We start from the raw sequence: 22,558 nt of genomic DNA on the forward strand, positions 1-22,558 counted from the left end.
AATAAGCGAAATAGTGCAAGAATGAGAGGGCATGCTATATTCCATTCTTGTTCACAAAATATCAGCGCTGTTTAGCCGATTATTTTATGACATGTTGCCACCCGTCCTATTTCGAGAACAAAGTCAAGCCTAATAGTATACCTGCTTCTGCCTCGAAACAAGCAACAGTTCGGTGCCGAGCAAGTTAAAACCTTCTTTATTCATTTAATGGATTTCGTTTGTATTTTGTATCTGATAATTTATCTTATAATATAGTATTTATTATTATTGTAGTATAATTTACATTAATTTCTTTGAGTTAAATTGTTATATTTAGATTTGGTTATTTATAAGAAATGGAAAGACATCCCAGCATTTCGCGATCGTCAACAGTAATTGCAAGAAATGCAATGGGAAAGGTAAGCAATAAGCTTTATATAAATACGTGCAAATAATTAAATAAATGTGTTTTCATATTTGGTGAACATTCTGTAATTCGTACTTTGCATTATCGTTTTTTAGATTGTCCATTCAGGTCAAAGACAGATCATAGTGAACCTGCACAAGGACCTGAAAAGTACAAACCTGGATATGCGTTACATGGATGTTATCCGGTGTTTGTGCGAAAAAAACAGGAATTGGATCATCTACCATTCAGCGAACGCTGTCGCAGTACAAAGCGACGGGGACCGTCACTTCTCCTTGCAAGAAGAAAGTGCGATTGTCCACCTTAGAAAAGATGACGATGGATCAGAAAGCACTCCTTCGTTTAAAGGTCCACCAATTTTGGGAACGAAAGGAGCTTCCGACCATCAAGTCGCTGCTGGCAGCCGTAAATGCTGATGGAAGTTTCCCAAAATTCAGCCACATCACCTTGTACAGGATCCTAAAATCTTTGAATTTTAGGTACACCGACCGAGTGAAGAATTGTGCGGTGCTGGAGCAGCCTTACATACTCAACTGGAGGGAGCAATATATTCGTGCAATTTGCCAGTATAGAGAAGAGGAACGGCCCATATATTATTTGGATGAGACATGGGTAAATACTGGCGATTGTCAAAACAAAGTCTGGAGGGATTTCAATGTGGTATCGGTGCAAGACGCGAGGCGGCAAGGACTGTCTACTGGTGCACCAGCTCCCACAGGAAGGGGGAAAAGGCTTATCGTGCTACACATTGGGTCAGCCGATGGTTTTTTACCTGGGGGACTGCTGTGTTTTGAATCGAAGACCAACACAGCAGATTACCACGACGAAATGAACGGAGGTACGTTCTTCGAGTGGTTTTGCCGGATCGAGCCCTTATTAAAAGAAAATGCTGTGGTGATTATGGACAATGCGCCATACCACAGCCGAAAATTAGAGATGAGACCGTCATCGACGCACAGTGGATCGAACTGTATTAAAATGCGGACATAGGAACAAAAACTTTTTTTCTTTAATTAAGTTTCTAATTGCTAATTTGGTTACTTAATACATTACTTTAAGAACAAACAATTGTAATTTTTAAAATACCCTTACTATTTATATCTAAAATAATCATAATTATCGTATTGTGACAGTTATGTATTTTCATCGATTTTGTGATGAAACTTCAAGGCGATATATTTCTTCTAAATTTATGTATGATACAATCAAACTTTTTTCATTTTGTAACACTTTGTTTAATTTATGAAAAATATGTGTTTTAAATAGATAACAATAACGTTCAATGTTTAACAATTATTTTCATAATTTCTTAAAAGTCATAGTAATATCTTAACTTTTTATTAACATTTAAGAGAATGTTTGAGAGTTGTTACATTTTTTCTTGTTCTAAATTATCAATTGGACATTTCTTTCCACAAAACAACTTATTTCAGCTGCCACCATCTGCCACTTTGGCAGCAGTAGCATACGCAAACAAACGCGAGCGCGTACATGCGCGGTGCGGTACGCTCTGTATGGGGGTTCCTATTTCGTACGATCTGACTGCAGAAATGATAAATACTAAAAAATTTAGTATATTTGCTTTAGAAACAGCCAAACAATTTGTTAACACCTACGGGTGGTATTACATGTCTGCCACCGTACATAAATTGTTAATTCATGGAGAAGCAATAATTTCTCATTTTTCGATTCCGATTGGTCATCTGTCAGAAGAGGCTAGTGAAGCACGAAATAAAGAATTTAGAGAGTATAGAAAGAGTCATTCGCGGAAAATAAACAGAAGAGCTACAAATGAAGATGTTCTACATCATTTGTTAATTACATCTGACCCCGTTATTTCGAATTTAAGACCAAAAGTAACTAATCCAAAAAAACAAGAATTACTGCCCGAAACTTTAGAGCTTTTACTCTAATACAAATGCGCGCAAATGTATATATTAGATAAGACAGATGTTCAAAGTGTTAATACTTGTGAAAACTACAGATTGTTGCGTACATGAAATATTCAAAATGTAACTTAATAATATGTGTATAATATATGAATTAATAAAAATTTAAAGATTAAAAAAAAATCAATAAAAATAAACATAAATAAAAGTTTATAAAAATAAATAAAAACAGAAGTTAATAAATTATTAAATACATGTATTTTGATTTTATGTGAATAATCATGTAGTTCTTAGTACTATAATATAATTTCCAAAGAGCGATACATGCTATGTCCGGCTCCTCCTATGCTTCGGTCCACTGTGCGACGTGGAGAAAACAGCAATTAAAGGAGTGGCTTGTATCAAAAGGCCATCATGTGCCTGATACTTGTACCAGGAGCACATTACTCCAAACGGCACGCTCAGTGCAAACAGAAAAAAAATACGTGGTCGATGAATATGCCAGAGAGCATAATAACCCCTGCCGCCGTACCACTGCGAACTCAACCCCATTGAGCTTGCGTGGGCATCAGTGAAGAATTACGTTAAATCCAGGAATGCTGAATATAATATGCCACAGGTAAAACAACTGTTAACGGAAAAGATTGAAGGAGTAACATCGGAGATGTGGAAAAATTGTATACACCACACCATCGGCATTGAACAGAAGCTCATGGATATGGATCGCTTCTCCCAAGATACTCTGGAAATGCCTACTATTGGCAGTGATGTGGACATGTCCGATACTGATGTTAGCGACTGATACTGATACATAGAAGACTTTCATTACAATTTTGGTAAGTACGATTTTCATACAACTAATACAAAAATTGTGATCATTCACTCGAACTTTTTTTCCGGTAATAATCTACGTTCCTGTTCACCTGCTTAAATCAATTTATATGGGATGAATAGATGCATCGAAGAAAAAGAAGAAACTTCTATTTCAAATTATGGTGAGTACAATTTCCATATAACTAGTACAAAGATTGTGATCATTCAGTCGAACTTTTTTAACAACTGAAATACTAATTACTTTTCTTATTTTTGGTAATAATCTACATTCCTGTCAACCTGCTGCAAGGAACTTACACACGATGAAAGGATATAGAGAAGAAGCCCGGAAAAAGCTTAATCCTTGGACTACGCCTTGTCATTATCATCCAATGGACTTTAATATCATAGACGAAGACACATTGTACTTCCCTTTAAATAAAAATAATTAATAAATGATATGTTTATTGTACATGTATTTTCATGATATACCTCTTATATTCCTTTATTACTCCTTCATTTTTTCACATTTATTTAATTTTTGCAAATTGTATAAAAAAAGTTTAATATGATACACTGTTTAATTTTGATTTTGTACTACTTATAGCTACTTACATTTAGATTCGGGTTGATTATTTTTTAAATTACTGACTTCAAACGTTTTACCCGCGACTTTTACTTATAACATTTTTACTTTGATTCTGGCCTATCGTTATAAAGATTCATTACCTCTGCCGTTCCTATATTAGTATATTTTGTCCACCGCGTATATGGCGGATCGCAATGGAAGTAAATCATGGTGGGGGAACTTTCTGAGCTCAGTCGAGCTACGCGAAACACTCGTACTCTCTCGTGAAAAATACTACATATAGGTTTTATTAATAGCTGTTGGGTATTTGTATAAATGAAGTAGAAATTATTTCATACTTTTTAGTGCATTTCGAAGTCGATTGTATTTTTTGTTAAAAATTATTTTATTTTAACCAAAAATGTTTGGTCGCCTAAAACGAAGTGCAGCAAAAAGAATTGAATAATAAATCGTATATTTAAAAAATTTACACAGGATGTTAGGTAAATCTACAAAATTACGGCTTCTGCGAAAAACAGTCTTTCTGTTATTTTTTATCTTTTTTAACAATATATTTACTTATAAATAACTATTATATGACTGCGCATCGCAAAAAATTCATAAAATGAAAAGTTATTAACATTTAAAGTTACGGAATAAAAAATTTGTTCTTACAAAAGAAGAAGTTTCTAAGGCTTCTTCATGGACAATTCCAGATGTAAACAAATACTCTATTTTGATAAATTCTCAAATAAAAATTCGATAATAGTTAATTATTTATTATTTTTGTATACAAATTAATTAATTAATATAAAAATTAATATCAAACAAATTCGATAATTGTTTATTATTTATTGTTTTTTATTTTTGCATGCGCCACTTACACTTATCTTTCTACAAATATTAGAGTATATTTTGACCAAAACCTGATTTAAAAACTATCGTTTTCACAGAAGCCGTAATTCTGTAGATTTACCGGATGTTACATAGAAATCCGGATTATGCTAATACTTTTGTTCGGTATTGTAGTTCGGTCCCGAGCGTTTCGCTTTCATCGTATCTTTATTGCATGGATGATGTTGATATTTTCCAGGAATCATACAATAAATATATAAAATATAATAAATTGTCGTTAGATTCGAATTTGGTATAACGCACATTCGATCACCTTGAGGGGTTATTCCGAGAGCCGTTACTGCGAAATAGAAAAGGATAACCTCGACAGAGCAACGGTCGTGGTGTCAGGTGTCAGTTACCCACCGAATAAACACGCCAATAAATATACAAGAAAATCTGTGTGGAAATATTGTTTAGACATCGATTTAGATGGCTCGAGTTCGAGGAAAGGAATGTAAATACTGAGGCCGTTTTTGCCGTACTTAGAACAGCTTGGAACAATCCAAAGTTGTAACGGACATTCCAATCGGGATTATCTCATCAGATATAATGTTCATAAATGTATTAACATATGTTGATATTTTCAATAAGAAGCAGAACCGAATTAAGATTTCTTGGGCCCGAGTGATTGATAAACATGGTTCAGGAATTGAAATTTATTCTAGATAGCGTTAAATCAAATTAAATAACATAAAGAAGGGGCAACAGCAAGGAAAATATTCTTCAATATTTTGTAACATAGTAAATGGTAGATTAAAAATCGAACTTCTCAAGTTTTTCCACTTAGCAACCTCCTTTACCCGAGCAAATATTTCTGCGTACCTGAGACAGAGGTAAATAAACTAGGAATACGAATTGAAACATCTGCAGATAATAAATCAGAATGAAAATTTATAAATGATAATTTAGTTTATTTAGTCCCTCTTAGATTTCTCCTTAATCCGACGCTGATAAAAATCTTGTGTGGGAAGAATTAATGCTTATTTACCGCCATTATTATATAATAATTTACAAAATTTCAAACAATCAAATCTACTGTAATTTTATAAATTTTTTATCCATTTGCTAAAAAATATATCCCCTTTTTAAAATTTTTATATCATTATATGATGATTTAATGATTTTTCATGATTAAACAATTTTCTAAGTTTAAAATCTATAAATCTGTAACTATGACTATAACCTATAACTATAATTTTGCAAATTTTGAATCCAATTGCCAAAAAAATAAATCCTCTTTTTTTAAACTTTTCAAATCATTAAATTATTAAAATGCGAATCCTTTCGATGTTTCCGTATCATCGACGCTCGGTAATTTTCCATTTCTGGAAAGAACCCTCTACTACAGTCTTAAATGCGAGAAATTATCAATGCCGTACAGTACATATTCTGAATTAATTGCAATTTTCGAACTTAATTTACCAACTATGGGGACCTACGAAAGTTTTATAGTCTCAGGTCACCAGGGCATTTTGGGGTTCCAAAAATCGAATTCTTTTATTTCTTTATTTAATAATAAACAATATTCGGAATCCGAATTTACAATTAAAACAATTTTTGAGAATTGTTTACAAAGTTGAGCCTGACGCGTGAATTATTGACAGAGATAAAAGTTCAGAAAAATACTTCCTATATAAAATTACACATTTTCCTGTACTCGTGTCCCTTTTTCTCAGCAATTATTCGACTGATCTAGTTACAATTTTGTGGGCTTTTACTACTAAGGGTAACACGTATTTTAGGAAAAGATTTTTCTGAAATTCGGCTTACAATAAGACCAGCAGCATCTTTTAGGTAAGAGTACAAAAAAATCCACACATTTATACGCTTGTATACTATTTCTATTCCGTATTTCAATATTCCCTGTAGCTCAAATACGCATCTAGTATGATACACTAGATGCTCTAGTAATTTGAAGTTGATGCCTAAGATAAATTCTGAGAAAAAGGAACTTGAAATTGGTTTATTTTCTATGTACCGTGGAAAATGCCCCTTCACTTGATTCGTTTTTGCCGACGCCAGTCATTATTAAACGCAGAATGAAAATTTTCATTCAAAGATACGTCACAAAAAATAGAAACTGTATCACTTACCAGAATTCGAAGATGCCCATGCTGGTGGAGAGCAGTAACGTTCTTCAGGTTCGATCTGCTTGCAGTTTTCGTTTCCACATAAAATAACGTCGACCAAAAACGATGATTCTTCAATGAAGCCTTCTTCGCGAAAAACGGGCACCGAATTCGCAACTTCAGAACTTGTCTCGATACGCGCACAAGCAGCTACAGAAAAAAACCGACAACCGAAATTAATACAATTTCAAAGTATAATTACAAAAAGTTAGTTAGTAACACTGAATAACTAGGTAGAGGTTAATCTGCGAAACGCACGTTTACACACAAGTTACCGCAAGTTAATTTTTCTAGACAAAGCGACGCACAAGTCAATATAATATAACATATCTGAACCCGTCGACCGTTCTATTCGGAATGATTCTGTAATGACGATGGACGACGAAGGGCCCGTGTATCATGGAGGGGGTTCAGCTCAGCGATGCGACGCAACGGTGGTGGTAGAAACTTTAGATTTTGAACGACGCAAGCGGACTTTTGGGGGGCGATTCGCTCGTTGAAATAATTGCCATCGTCAAGTCGTATCTTCGATTGTGTGCGAGTTTTTGCACGCGCACCTGCGATTACCTAAGGGCAAACACGTTTAACGGTCGCTGAACATGCGCTGTTGATACTTTTTCTTCTGACTATAATTTAGATTATTATTTGGACGAATAATCATTTCATTTTATAATAAAATTTAAAATCGATTTAATGATATAATCTAAGGATCATGGAAAAGATGTTTTAAAAGAGGATTGGCAGAATATTAATTCCCCGTTTTATCGTCTTCCTGTAATATGTTTAAGATATAAGGTGATATTTATCACCGTAAAAATATAAAAATTTACAGTAAATGTGTGCAGTAACTAAATACGTGTATTTACGTAAAGTTTCAGCAAAGATGACATAAATTTATTTAGGATCTGGAATTTTTGTGTTTTGAAGTTTTTAAGTTCTGGAATTTAGAAAGTCTGAAATCTCAGAACTTTTGAATTCTGAAATTTTTACATTTTGAAATCTTAAAATTTTTAAATCTCAGAATTTTAGAAGCTCAGAAATTTGGAATGTTCAAATTCTGAAGTTTTGAAATCCTAAAATTTTTAAATGATGAAGGTTCACATTTTCGAGGAGAGGCGAGTTCAGATTTTTAGGGGGTATCGATTACATATAAAAATTTTATTACAGTAAAACCTGGATATATGCAACAAAAGTTTGTCTGGATATATGCAACATCGCTATCCCCTCCACTTGGGGGGATCCCCCTAACCCGAACCGAGCCGCTCGACGAGGGAACCGTGTAATATGATCCGACCGTAATATCGGTGTGACTAATACTAATTGAACGATAAAACTTTTTTATTTTTAACTTTTAATGAAACTTTTACTAATGCATTTGTGAGATTTTTCTGATTAAAATGGTACCAAACACGATATAATTTGGCTACATATGTATAAGGCAGGCCGTACACCAAAGATACATGAAACACGCACATGCAACATGTCGCATGTTGTGTACGAACGTTGAATAGGTAACGCGGCACGGTACAAACGATTTGTACGGACGCAGAATCGACACCTCGCTTGGATATATGCAACATTAAATGCCCAGAATCGACACCTCGCTTGGATATTTGCAACGTTTAAATGCCCAGAATCGACACCTCGCTTGGATATATGCAACGTTTAAATGCCCAGAATCGACACCTCGCTTGGATATATGCAACGTTTGAAACCCGAGTCGACGCCGCAACCGGTTTTCATTTCCAATCCTCCTTTGCTTTTCGCCAACTTTTAACATCAATTTTAGCAAGTAATTATAATTCAAACTATATCGTGTTTGGTATCATTTTAATCAGAAAAATTTCACCAATGCGTTAGTAAAAGTTTCAGTAAAAAAAAGTCAAAAATAAAAAAGTTTTATAGTTGAATTAGTATTAGTCACACCGATACGTTTCGGCTCTTTCCTTTGATCACCGGACCTCTCTCTTTCCACCACTGTCTGTCCTTTTCTACGTTCACGCTTGGCTGCTCGTCGCGTGTAACCCGTGATTCGACACCTCGACTGGATATATGCAACGCCTGGGTCCCAATGTTTGTAGCATATATCCAAGTTTTACTGTATAAGTGGTGGCCTAAACCCGGTATACCTAAGGTTAAGTTTTTTTTTTATAAACAATATCCCCTCGGATTTGATAGGAACTGATGGTACTCACACCCAACAAATAGAGTCCAAACAAAGGATTGGACGCGGGTAAGAGTCAATATCGCATCGTACTGATCTGTTAAAGTACGCCAAGTACACACATTTTTATATACTCGTATCTTTTGAACTATTGGTTTCCTGGACATTTAACTTGCATTTTCGGACTTTTCAGATCAAAAATTACAAGGACACATATTTTGGACCCGTTAATTTTTTGTCCCCCAAGACGAAGTTTAACCAAAAATACAACCGACTTCGAAATGCACTAAAAAGTATGAAATAATTTCTATTCATTTATACAAATACCCAACAGCTATTAATAAAACCTATTTACTCATTAAATAGTATACTAAATACATTTCAACCTTTTCGGAGGCGGCGCAAAATTAATAATACCCGAATATACGATGCTGCCAATAACGATTTGATAGGTTGCTGACGCCTGAAGTAGGATCTTCCTGGTAGAAGAAAGTTTTTAATTTCGCGCCGCCTCCGAAAAGGTTGAAATGTATTTAGTATACGATTTAACGAGTAAATATAGTATTTTTCACGAGAGAGTACTAGTACCGATGAACGAATTTTGGTCTCGTCTGTGCATGTTGGCTCTGATTGGTTCTGCCAGGCTACGCTACCAAGGTAACGCGCAAGCGCCGTACGACTGTATGTCGTGAGCCACGCTGGACAGGCTGTATATCGGGTGATCAGAAATTTGTGAATTATGATTTTTGTTCAGCGCAAAGTATTCTTTTGTGTAATAAAATGTTTTTTAGCAATTTTATTATTGTCTAAGATTTCTTTCCAAATCCATTCCTTTAAGGTGGTAGACACGGGTAATGCAGCGAGGTGACATTACCGGCAAAAATGGGCCTAAAAAGGGCTCCGGGACTTTTCGCTTTTCGTCCTTATATGAGAGTATTTGAGGCTGGGTGAGGGCTCATTCGAAAGAGAAAGGTTCAATGCAGCACGCTCTGGTCATGATTGAACGATATTTTGTTAATATCTAATAATATGAGTGTCCAAAGTAGAGGAAAAATCGAGAAAATACATCCGCAGAATCAAAGGTATTTTTAGGTCACTAAAACAGTTTTGTGACTCAAACGATGACCAGAGCGTGCTGCATTGAACCTTTCTCTTTCGAATGAGCCCTCACCCAGCCTCAAATATTCTCATATAAGGACGAAAAGCGAAAAGTCGCGATTGCATTCTCACAGACGAGTTCCGCCATTATCTGGATAATACAGAGCAAGTCACGTGCCAAATTTAGTTCAGCTAGTAGTTATAAGGTGGCGTCTAAGTAGAAAGGCTGCCGATTTGGAATCGGAGTCAGAATCAAGCGTTAGCTTGATTACGTCACTGGAACTGTGCTGCGAAGGCAAGCGAAAAAGGCAACATCGCCGGAACGCTAAGTGAGACGCACTACAGTCATGCTGTCCTTCTCTCATTCTGAATGTGGAGATTGTCCCTTTTCGCTAAGATTTGACTGCCGCCAGCCTGGATTTTTCACAGCGCCCCATAACAAACCTAGCCCCATTCAAACTATATCGTATTTGGTATCATTTTAATCGGAAAAATTTCACCAATGCGCTAGTAAAAGTTTCACTAAAAAAAAGTCAAAAATAAAAAAGTTTTTTGATTCAATTACTATTAGTCACACCGATACGTTTCGGCTCTTTCCTTTGATCATCGGACCTCTCTCTTTCCGCCACTGTCTATCCCTTTCTACGTTCACGCTTGGCTGGTCGTCGTCGCGTGTAACCCGAGATTCGACACCTCGCTTAGGTAAATGCAACCACTGGGTCGATGTTGGTCGAATTTATCCAGGTTTTACTGTATTCAGCTTTTACTGTATAGACGCGAGGTCCCTCCATTGGTAAATATTTAGAATAAGGGAGCCACCTCCGATTTCGATCACCTCGAAATATGTTGTCAAGGTCGTCATTCTGAACAACTTTTTCCTATACATATAATAGTCGGACTCTTTTACTTTTCGAGATATTTGAAAGAATAACGCGCTTTACTATCAATATTTCCAAGAGTGAATAAATTGCAACTAGGATCCCCTCTATTGTTTTGGGGGGCTTCGCCCTATAATCGGCATTAGTAGTACAGTCTAATGCTAAATGTCAAGTTCACTGATAACTTTGGACATTGAGTCAACGACTTTAGTAAGAAACATAAATAAGATATATGTATATATACACACAAGGCACTCTATTGAACGCAAAATGCTGTCGAAAATTTATGTAGCCTTAAGATAACTATTTTCTCAAATATCTCGAAAACTAAAAGAGTCCGACTATTATATGTATAGGAAAAAGTTGTTCAGAATGACGACCTTGACAACATATTTCAAGGTGATCGAAATCGGAGGTGGCTCCCTTATTCTAAATATTTACCAAAAAAAAAAATGGATTTGAATTTTTGGAGTGCATCGTTGCATTCACGAAGAAAATGAAATCACAGAAAAATAGACAATATCATACCATTGAACTTTTACATAAACAGCTTTTTCCTATCTCTTACCAAATTCAAGATATAACCCGTCCCAATTGCATGACGTATCCTGTATACTTTTATTATTTAAAAAACATTTATTTAAAAAAGTTAATAACTTCTAAAAATAATTCTCAGATTGCCCGTTCCTTCGGTTCTTCAGAGCAGGCATATATTTTTCAGCAGCGAGGAGTGCTACGGTGTGCTATATAAAATCCACGCGTTTGGTCAGTCAGAATTTATCGGAGCGGGACAATTCTATCATTTGGGTTGAAAGAAGGATAGCATGATCACCGTACATCTCACTCTAAACGCGCGCCAATGTTTCGCTTTCGTTCTTCAGGCGGATCGTGGCGATGCCTCTGGCGAGATGAGCGTTTGAATGTGTTTGTAAAAATACTTGAGGCGCTGTTGCCTTCCTAGATCGTGTTGCGCGCACGCTAGCTGAGAATTAAACCTTTCAAGTTCGTAACAAAACACGCAAGTGGCTCCACCAGGCCCAACGCAAAAACTACTGTAATACCGACGTCCCGAATCGGTGACGTCACGTGCTGTGTCTACCCCCTTAAGGGGTTTACGGGAATCAGTTATTTGTTCTTATATGAGAAGATCTTAAGTTGAACAACCAGAATGAAAAATAAGGCACCATTCTTTTTTACATTGAATTTTGCACAGGTTCGTTACGTCTCGCGCCTGGTGTATGTGGTGCTGCCAAACACCAAGTGTGGAAGGATCCATGATAGGGCGCATAAGGTTCTTTGTCATTTCCTTATTTTCCGTCTTACGAAGAGAAAAAAAGTGGGCAAATATATATAAACAAAACATGTCTCCACCCCCCAGCAGTTAGTAATCCTACTCATAGACATCCTGTCTATCCGAAAAAAATCTATTTTCAAAATTTCTATTAATTCGGGACATGAACGTTTTCGAAAGTTCTGCCTAAATTTATTTTTTATTTTCGTTTTTTGTTTTATTTTTTATGAATAATTGTTACAATAGTCGAATTATGTTTCTGCAATAATGTAAATTCCACGCTAGTTTTCTTTTCTTCTTTTCGATCCATTGTAAGGTCTAATAAGTGAAATGTAATATTAGTAACTTAAAGTCTGTTGTAAGTATTTAGGAAAATACTACGGAGCTGTACAAAATAAAAGAATACAAAAGGTAGGTACATGAAAATACAATATAATTATTGGATAATTACGATGACATATATATTTTCCTTATATGTTACAAGTAAACCTACGTCACATCCGTCTTAGAGATCGGAAATGTAAGGACGACTTTTAATTGCCTCGAAATAAGCAAGCGGTCTCTGTTTCGAAATAAGCGAAGTAGCGCAAGAATGAGAGGGCATGCTATATTCTATCCTTGTTCACAAAATAACAGCGCTGTTTAGCCGATTATTTTATGACATGTTGCCGTTGCCACCCGTCCTATTTCGAGAACAAAGTCAAACCTAACAGCATACCTGCTTCTGCCTCGAAACAAGCAACAGTTCGGTGCCGAGCAAGTTAAAACCTTCTTTATTCATTTAAAGGATTTTGTTTGTATTTTGGATCTGATAATTTATCTTATAATATAGTATTTATTATTATTGTAGTATAGCTTACATTAATTTCTTTGAGTTAAATTGTTATATTTAGATTTGGTTATTTATAAGAAATGGAAAGACATCCCAGCATTTCGCAAAGGTAAGCAATAAGCTTTATATAAATACGTGCAAATGATTAAATAAATGTGTTCTTATATTTGGTGAACATTCTATAATTCGTACTTTGCATTATCGTTTTTTAGATTGTCCGTTCAGGTCAAAGACAGATCATAGTGAACCTGCACAAGGACCTGAAACGTACAAACCCAGATATGCGTTACATGGACGTTATCCGGTGTTTGTGCGAAAAAACAGGAATTGGATCATCTACCATTCAGCGAACGCTGTCGCAGTACAAGGCGACGGGGACCGTCACTTCTCCTTGCAAGAAGAAAGTGCGATTGTCCACCTTAGAGAAGATGACGATGGTTCAGAAAGCACTCCTTCGTTTAAAGGTCCACCAATTTTGGGAACGAAAGGAGCTTCCGACCATCAAGTCGCTGCTGGCAGCCGTAACTGCTGATGGGAGTTTCCCAAAATTCAGCCATACCACATTGTACAGGATCCTAAAATCTTTGAATTTTAGGTACACCGGCCGAATGAAGAATAATTGTGCTGTACTGGAGCAGCCTTACACACTCAACTTGAGGGAGCAATATATTCGTACAATTCGCCAGTATAGAGAAGAGGAACGGCCCATATATTATTTGGATGAGACATGGGTAAATACTGGCGATTGTCAAAACAAAGTCTGGAGGAACTTAAATGTGGTATCGGTACAAGACGCGAGGCGGCAAGGACTGTCTACTGGTGCACCAGCTCCCACAGGAAGGGGGAAAAGGCTTATCGTGCTACGCATTGGGTCAGCCGATGGTTTTTTACCTGGGGGACTGCTGTGTTTTGAATCGAAGCCCAACACAGCAGATTACCACGACGAAATGAACGGAGATACGTTCTCCGAGTGGTTTTGCACGATCGAGCCCTTATTAAAAGAAAATGTTGTGGTGATTATGGACAATGCGCCATACCACAGCCGAAAATTAGAGATGAGACCGTCATCGACGTGGAGAAAACAGCAATTAAAGGAGTGGCTTATATCAAAAGGCCATCATGTGCCTGATACTTGTACCAGGAGCACATTGCTCCAAATGGCACGCTCAGTGCAATCCGAACAAAAATACGTGGTCGATGAATATGCCAGAGAGCATAATAAAACAATTTTACGCCTGCCGCCGTACCACTGCGAACTCAACCCCATTGAGCTTGCGTGGGCATCAGTGAAGAATTACGTTAAATCCAGGAATGCTGAATATAATATGCCACAGGTAAAACAACTGTTAACGGAAAAGATTGAAGGAGTAATATCGGAGATGTGGAAAAATTGTATACGCCACACCATCGGCATTGAGCAGAAGCTCATGGATATGGATCGCTTCTCCCAAGATACTCTGGAAATGCCTACCATTGGCAGTGATGTGGACATGTCTGATACTGATGTTAGCGACTAATACAGATACATAGAAGACTTTCATTCCAATTTTGGTAAGTACGATTTTCATACAACTGATACAAAAATTGTGATCATTCACTCGAACCTTTTTTCCGGTAATAATCTACGTTCCTGTTCACCTGCTTAAATCAATTTATATGGGATGAATGGATGCATCGAAGAGAAAGAAGAAACTTCTATTCCAAATTTTGGTAAGTACAATTCCCATATAACTAGTACAAAGATTGTGATCATTCAGTCGAACTTTTTTAACAAGAGAAATACTAATTACTTTTCTTTTTTTTGGTAATAATCTACATTCCTGTCAACCTGCTGCAAGGAACTTACACAAGTTGAAAGGATATAGAGAAGAAGCCCGGAAAAAGCTTAACCCTTGGACTACGCCTTGTCATTATCATCCAATGGACTTTAATATCATAGACGAAGACACATTGTACTTCCCTTTAAATAAAAATAATTAATAAATGATATGTTTATTGTATACGTATTTTCATGATATACCTCTTATATTCCTTTATTACTCCTTCACTTTTTCACATTTATTTAATTTTTGTAAATTGTATTGTTACGCCCCGGCGGAAAATTTGAAATTTATCCGCCTTGCGTCCCTTATCAAGCCCTTTTGGCTTCCGAGGATTTCTCATGTAAGGGTCGTGAGGTGGGTGTTTCACTTTACCGCCAATCTTTTCATTCCTCCTCTACCTTGTACATACTTGTCAAGCCTTTCGAGGTTCCGAGGATTTCTCATGCAGGGGTGTACAAGGAAGAGTTTGAGTTTAATTCTTTTCTACTTTTGACTTCTTCTATCGCTTTCTCTTCTTTATTCTACTCTACCCTGGAATCGTGTACCTTGTCAAGCCCTTGGGTTCCGAGAATTTCTCATGCGAGGTACACGAGGAAAGGTCATTTCTGTTTCCTTCTTTACAATAGTTTACGTGACCCTCCTTGAAACTATCGTCGCCAACCATAGTGATACAATACAGTTAAGGGCACAGACTCCTTGTGCCATGACCTGTATGCGTGCACTCACACAATCAACGAAAAGCATGCACGTATACGCCATGCGTGAGAGAGACACTCGATTTCGTAGATTTCGTTTTTCGTCTCGATAATTGCACAAATGAAATTTTCGAGGGTACAGCACCCACGGGTAGACTTCACCACAGGGTGGTCTGGTCCGTTTCAACGCTAATAAACACCATACGTTGAGAAAAATGGTATTTTCGACACTGTAAGATTGAGACAGACGCTGTTGTAAGCAAACAACATGGCTGCCGAATGCTGCGTTCGGCTGCATGTTAGCAAATATTGGACGATTTAATGGTTTTTACACCCACAGCACACCAGACCACCCTTCCTTGAACTAGCACAATGTCACTGAAATTCGATTTTTCACAATTTATCACTTCTGGAAGACGTAAAACGAAATTTACAATTTGCACGCATCAGACGTCAAATAGACGTAAGAATAGTTCACTGATTTTCCGTCAGAGGCATTGATGGTATATTTGACCACGTTATCATCAGGGTCGATAAAAACAGAAATCAGTCGATAAATGTAAATTCTAATTTGACATCACAAACGGCTACGCGAATGTACCCACAAGTAAGGCATAGTTGCCGCAACGTATGAAGACTTCTGTTACGCTGTTCACACCTGTTACAATTTTAACCATCAGCACAATGAATCGGCTCGAGCCGAAAAAGAAGTCTGAGAATAAAACAATACATATATTAATGTGTGCAACAATAAATCTTTTTTATTCATATCTATAATCATGTTTTTTTATCAATGAAATTACAGAGATATGCCAGATAAATGAATTATAAAACTTGCACATTTTGTAATATTTCGCATATTCTATATGCAAAAAGACATAGAAGGCGATATAAATGTGCTGTTTGTATTCCTATTAATGTATCTATCATTTACTGACGAGATTTTGATTCCTGTCGGGCATACAAAAGGACAGCGCTAACGAAAGAGAGGCAGTAAGAACGAAATAATACACATAACGTACGCGACCACAAAAGTTATTGGAATCAAAACTACAGGACATTAATAATGTCAACACTTTCGCTTAAAACTAATTTATTGACTAACTCTTACACTACACTTATACATTACAGTTACATTAATTCTAAACGCGTCTATAAATACAAAACAAAGAATCAGCGGCCGATGCTCGCCGGTAACAGCTGATCGCGCGGACGGCGTAATACGTGCGAGTGCGAGTGAGAAAGGAAGATGACGATACCGATGACTTGGCGAGACGGACTGTGTTTTGTCGCACGGAACATCGGTTTTGACTTTCGCGAATATTCTCGCCCGCGGGTTCGTCGCGATTATTCGCCGAAGATTTGCTACAAAGGGAATAAGAAATAAACAGATATGTAATAATTGAGTATATGTAATGCAATATTTATTTGAATAAAAAATTATAATAAAGTAAAAAATTTATGAAAGAAAATTAATCAATGTTGAACACTACAGGACGCCCGCCGCCTCTTCTGCCGCCCCGGCGTCCTCCTCTTCCGCCACGACGGCCACCCCAACATCCACCTCTGCCTCCGCAGCGGCCGCCGTGACGTCCTCCGTACATCATCTTTTTGATTATTTTTTTCATCTGAAATATAATAATGAATTGTATTAGAATTGTGACATTATTAGAAAACAAAAAACAATCGTGGAAATTCATCTGCTACTATTGTAGAAATGATTTCCGTTTCACGTGAATCTAATTGTGCGACATTTATTACATACAAAAATCGCGTTTTTACTTACTTGTGAAAGCGAAACCTTTTCCTCCTCTCCCTTTTTAACCTCCTCTTTCTTTTCGACTTTTTCTTCGGTTTTTCCTTCTTGTTTCTTGTCTATTTCTTCTTTTCCTTCTGCTACTTCCTTCTTTTCTTCTTCTTTGTCTACATCCATCTGTGAAGAAAGTAATTTATATACAAATAACGTAACATTAATGATATAATATTCAACTTGCCGATTATACGCACCTTACTTCCAGCCATGTTGAAGCTTGACTGTCTTTTGTCATGGCTGCTGAAAGCACTCGCATGGTGGTGGGGATCAGGACCGTGGCCACTGACTTCTTTATAAGTCCCTTTCCTAATTTCTAATTTCTAATTTTACATATTGAATTTTTATTTTCATGTTATAATTTTTTCTTACAATCTCAAATTATATTATAAATGAATACAACTTCAAAACTTTGTTTTTGTAATAAATATCGACGTCATTGTTCTTTATTTTCCGTGGTCCTTAGAAACACTCCCCACCACGGTACCCGATGTTTCTCGGTACTGTGTTTTACGTCTTCGCGATAGTTTTCGCGATAGTTGCATTCGAAGCAAGGAATAGATTGCATCCTTGAATTTATTTCAAAGCTTTGAAAGTGTGAAGTGAAGTGAGAGGTGAATATTGTTGTGAGATAGTGACAATGAGTGATACTGAAAATATTGTCATGGTTGAAGATATGCGAAATCAGTATGAAGATCAGTGTTTGATAAAAAATAAAAGTCGTCGGCCAAAATTACCAATTAGTGCGAAAAGATATTCAAAAAAAAGAGCATGTCGCGAAAGAAGACGGCGTTTAGCCCTTCAGAATCTTTCAGAACCGTCAACATCCCATGGACAAAAATACACACCCGAGAAAATTTACTTGCCATTGGATGATGAAACAGAACCGGCAAAGTGTACAGAAATGTTTAAAGAAACGACGGAAGAATTGTTTATAGAAGGTACAACTTCCGAAAATGAAGAATTGATCATAGAAAAAACTGTAACGAACGAGCCTGAAGAACAATTCTGTCTACCAAGTGGCTTGAGTATCGTGGACATGCAGCACATCTTTGCCGAATTGCAAAAAATAGGTGATCATGCCAAAAACAGGGAAGACTGTGGAATTAGACATCTGAAAATAACCGGCATGAAACGGTCGGGCCTGAGGACCACCCTCAGTGTAATGTGCGATATGTGCAAATATACAGGTGAAATCCACAGTGAACCTGATGAAAGCAATCACATGGAAACAAACCAGCGTGCCGTTGCTGGAACAATTGTGAATGGAGGCAGTTATGCCCAAATGGAGGAGTTCCTTGCAGCGATGAACATACCTTCCATGTCGAAGAAATAATTTAGAAAACATCACGATAAAATAGTGAAAACATTAATTGTTGCTGCAGAAGAAGAGATGGTAACAGCGGCAGAGGAAGAAAAACGCTTGGCCATTGAACGAGGCGATATTGTTTCCGGATGTGGAATCCCTCATATCCCCGTTGTGGCCGATGGAAGCTGGATGAAACGATCATACCGGACTGGAACGTACGATTCCGCGTCTGTAGTCGGCGTTATAATTGGATATCACACGAAGAAAGTTTTATTTATCGGTGTGATAAACAAGGTGTGCAGGATTTGTCGATGTGCTGCGAAAAAGAAAGAAGAGCCACGAAAGCACATCTGTTTCAAAAATTGGCGCGCAAGGCAAGCATCAACGGCTATGGAAAGTGACGCTATAGTCGAAGGCTTCAAGACCAGCGTAGAAAAACGTGGACTGATTTATTCCACACTGATTGCTGATGGGGACAGCAGCGTTTATAAAAAAATTATAGATGCAGATCCATATAAAGCACAGATTCGTGTAAAAAAAATTGAATGCACGAATCATTTGTTGCGCAACTTTTGCAGAAAAATGAAAGAAGTTGTAAAGATGACAACACCTGGTCCATTGAGAAGAATCGTTGAAAGCAGCATTCGGCGAATGCGTGCGGACATAGTAAAAGCCGCAGAGTACAGATACAGTCAGCAAGTAACAACCGCTGAGAAAATTAAAAATTTGTATACCGACATACACAATGTTCCTAGCCACGTTTTTGGTGAACACGCAGATTGTTCCAAACTACAATACTTCTGCGATGGAACGAGTAAAAAAGATGAAAAGAACATTGTTCCCGAATTGATGAAGATGGGAGTGTACGAACACATCAAAGAAATACTTCGACCTCTGTTGGCGCATGCTGAGAGTTTGCTGTATAACAGCAACAATAATGCCGTTGAAAGTTTCAACGGAATCATCGCAAAATATACAGGAGGAAAAAGATTGAATTTCGGAGAGAGGGGATCTTACACGGGAAGATGTGCTGCTGCTGTCCTACAGTATAACACAAAACAAATGTTGTCGCGTCTGAATACGGCGATGAACAAGAAACCGCCCGTTATTTTACGCAAAATAGAAAATAGAAGGAGGAAAGAAAATGAGAAAAACAGTGAAAAGAGAAAGGAAAAAAAAATTACAAAGCACGTGCGGAAACAATTCCGTTGTGAAAAGGATTCCAATTACGGACCAAACGCTGAAAAGCCGGATATGGCTAACAACATTTATGAATTAGAGCAAAAAAAACATATGGAAATGTTACAGAATTGGCAAAATAGAAGAGATGCCATTGAAGAAGAAACCATCGGTCAAGCGAAAAATCCGAGATGGTTGAATTACAAATCAAAATTATTGACGGCCTCTAATTTTGGAAGAATATGCCGTCGTCGAATTGGTACGCTCTGTGGAAATGCAGTGAAGTCGTTAGTGTATCCACGACTGATTAGTGCACCTGCCGTACAATATGGACAGGAATGCGAAAAATTCGCACGTGAGGAACTAAGTGTGTGCATTGGTGTTCAAATTAAAGAATGTGGATTATTTATTGATAGTGCCATCCCGTTCGTAGGAGCTTCGCCAGATGGACTTATAAACGAAGAGGGCATTGTTGAAATCAAATGTCCGAAAACGGCGGAGAATTTATTGCCGGAGGAGGCAATCAAAAGTGTTGCAGTTATTCGGCGTATATTTGCAGACGCAGAAGGAAATGCACTGAACAGGAACCACTACTATTACTACCAAATACAAGGACAATTACATGTCACAGGTAGAAAATATTGCTTATTTTGTATTTGGACCCGAAAAGGGTTAAAGTACATTAGAGTCGATAGAGACGATAACTTCTGGCAAAACAATATGGAGCCAAAATTAATTCAATTTTATTTATTGTGCATGTTACCGGAATTAATAGATAGCCGGTACAATAGAGGAATGCCCATTCGGGAGCCTCAATTTATAACAGAGGAAAGAGCAAGCTTAGAAAAGCGTAAAAGGTCTCTCTCAGAAAGTAGCACGAATACTGCTACTGTCCGGCGTCGCACTGCACTGTAAAGTGCAGTACCACTGACTCTGTTGGTGGTTCACAATTGCACGAAATAGCAATTGTACTCGTGGATCATACGATCTCGCGAGTTGTTCGACGCCGGTATACACATTTCAAAATAGTGACCTTTCAAAAATCAAAAAAGGTCTTATGCGGACAGTAATAAAAAATACTGCTACTGTCCGGCGTCGCACTGCACTGTAAGGTGCAGTACCACTGACTCTGTTGGTGGTTCACAATTGCACGAAATCGCAATTGTACTCGCGGATCATACGATCTCGTGAGTTACGCGACGCCATAATATATTTCTTTGTTTTGTTTAAAAAATTTGTTACAGCTTTTCGAAGAATGGATTCCCGAGAAGAGGTTTTTTGGAGCGAAGCGAGCGTACAACTGCAAATGTATTTTTTCAACTGAAATAATTTTTTTCTTATTCCATTCTTGAAATTATTAATGTCCTGTAGTTTTCATTCCTATAATTATAAAAAATATTCGGAAGCACCTTCGACTTCTTCGAGATACGTTTATATATTACTAAAAACTACAACATATCTAAATGTGAGTAAAATCCGACAAAAAACGTTAAAAGGAATTTATTTAATCATCTATTTCCATTAACTTTTCCATTTTTCAATATTTATCTTCATTCATCTTTGTTCATCTTTGCATGAACATTTTTGTCGTTGAGAAATTAAAGACAGCATTTTCCTCTTCTCGAAAAAAATTAAACAATTATACATAGGTATATTGAAGATAGCGTTACCAGGACAAATGGACTGCAAATATGCTGCCTGATCACGTATAATCGGCAAGTATAATCTTACATAATTAATATTACGTTATCTATACATAAGTTACTTTCTTCACAGATGGACAAGGAAGAAGAGGAAGAAAAGAAAGAGGAAATCAAAAAGAAAGAGGATAGAAGAAACAGGAGAGAGAGGTGTAAGGAAAAGAAAAGAGAAAGGAGAATTCGAGGCCGTCGACGTCGGAAGTAAGTACAAGTGTTGATTCTTCTATGTAATAAATGTGGCGGAATTAGATTTTTCGTGAAATGGAAATTATGTCTACAATAGTAGCCACTGAATTCCTACGATTGCTTTTTCTTTTTATAAAACATTCATTATTGTATTTCAGATAAAAACAATTTCCGATGATGCAGACGCCGCGGAGAAGGAAGAGGCCTAAGCGGACGGCGGGCGGCCAATCATTGTTTATATTTATTGATTATATTGGAATGAATAAATATTGTATATATAGATTAATTTATATGTGTTTATTTTCTGTCCTATTCTGAAATTATTATATTTGAATAAATAAATATTGTACATATAGATCAATTTACATGTCTTTATTGTTCATTCCTTTTCTGAAATTATTAATGCCAGGTAGTTTTTATTCGTATAAGTTTTATAGTCGCGTACGTTACGTGTATTACAGAGTCTCATCGAATCTGTCGTGGCGTGTGACATATCCATTTCCGCCGATCGGCCCTACGTTGTTTCATTCATGATATGTACTCCTTCTCTTTCTATCGCGCTGTCCTTTTCTATGTCCGCCTGGAATCAAAATCTCGCTCGGCTCGAGCGAATTCATTTCGCTAGATGGTCAGGATTGTCTCAGATGTGGCAACACCGCGAAAGAATCTCTAAAATGATGTGATTCGACAACTACGCCACCTCACTTTCGTTTCTTATTCTGCATAATGACGTTAGATGTCGCATCGTCAAATGTCGAATTTCTGAATTATGTGTTTTCACGATTGCCCGATTCTTTCCAATGGCGCTTACATCGATTCAGAGGAGGCCTCGAAGGAGTCTGTGCCCTTAATACCACGCACAAAAACTCGGGTTAGCTCGAGAGAGAGAGA

General features: G+C 37.0%; 3 protein-coding genes across 3 annotated transcripts; all 3 read left to right on the forward strand.

Annotated features, from left to right (window-relative positions):
* The first annotated feature begins 389 nt into the window (after window positions 1–389).
* Window positions 390–3,097, forward strand: LOC123988607. The gene is made up of 4 exons (XM_046289293.1): window positions 390–398; window positions 502–556; window positions 615–1,300; window positions 2,915–3,097. The coding sequence occupies exons 1-4, from the start codon at window positions 390–392 to the stop codon at window positions 3,095–3,097; spliced, it is 933 nt and encodes a 310-aa protein (XP_046145249.1).
* A 10,149-nt stretch (window positions 3,098–13,246) lies between these two features.
* On the forward strand, window positions 13,247–14,482 carry LOC123988608. Its single transcript, XM_046289294.1, has one exon. The coding sequence runs from the start codon at window positions 13,247–13,249 to the stop codon at window positions 14,480–14,482; it is 1,236 nt and encodes a 411-aa protein (XP_046145250.1).
* A 4,204-nt stretch (window positions 14,483–18,686) lies between these two features.
* On the forward strand, window positions 18,687–21,390 carry LOC123988609. Its single transcript, XM_046289295.1, has one exon. The coding sequence runs from the start codon at window positions 18,687–18,689 to the stop codon at window positions 20,694–20,696; it is 2,010 nt and encodes a 669-aa protein (XP_046145251.1). The 3' UTR covers window positions 20,697–21,390.
* Window positions 21,391–22,558: the final 1,168 nt, after the last annotated feature.

The sequence above is a fragment of the Osmia bicornis genome, chromosome 16 (assembly GCF_907164935.1).
Source record: "Osmia bicornis bicornis chromosome 16, iOsmBic2.1, whole genome shotgun sequence".
Taxonomy (NCBI): Eukaryota; Metazoa; Arthropoda; class Insecta; order Hymenoptera; family Megachilidae; genus Osmia; species Osmia bicornis.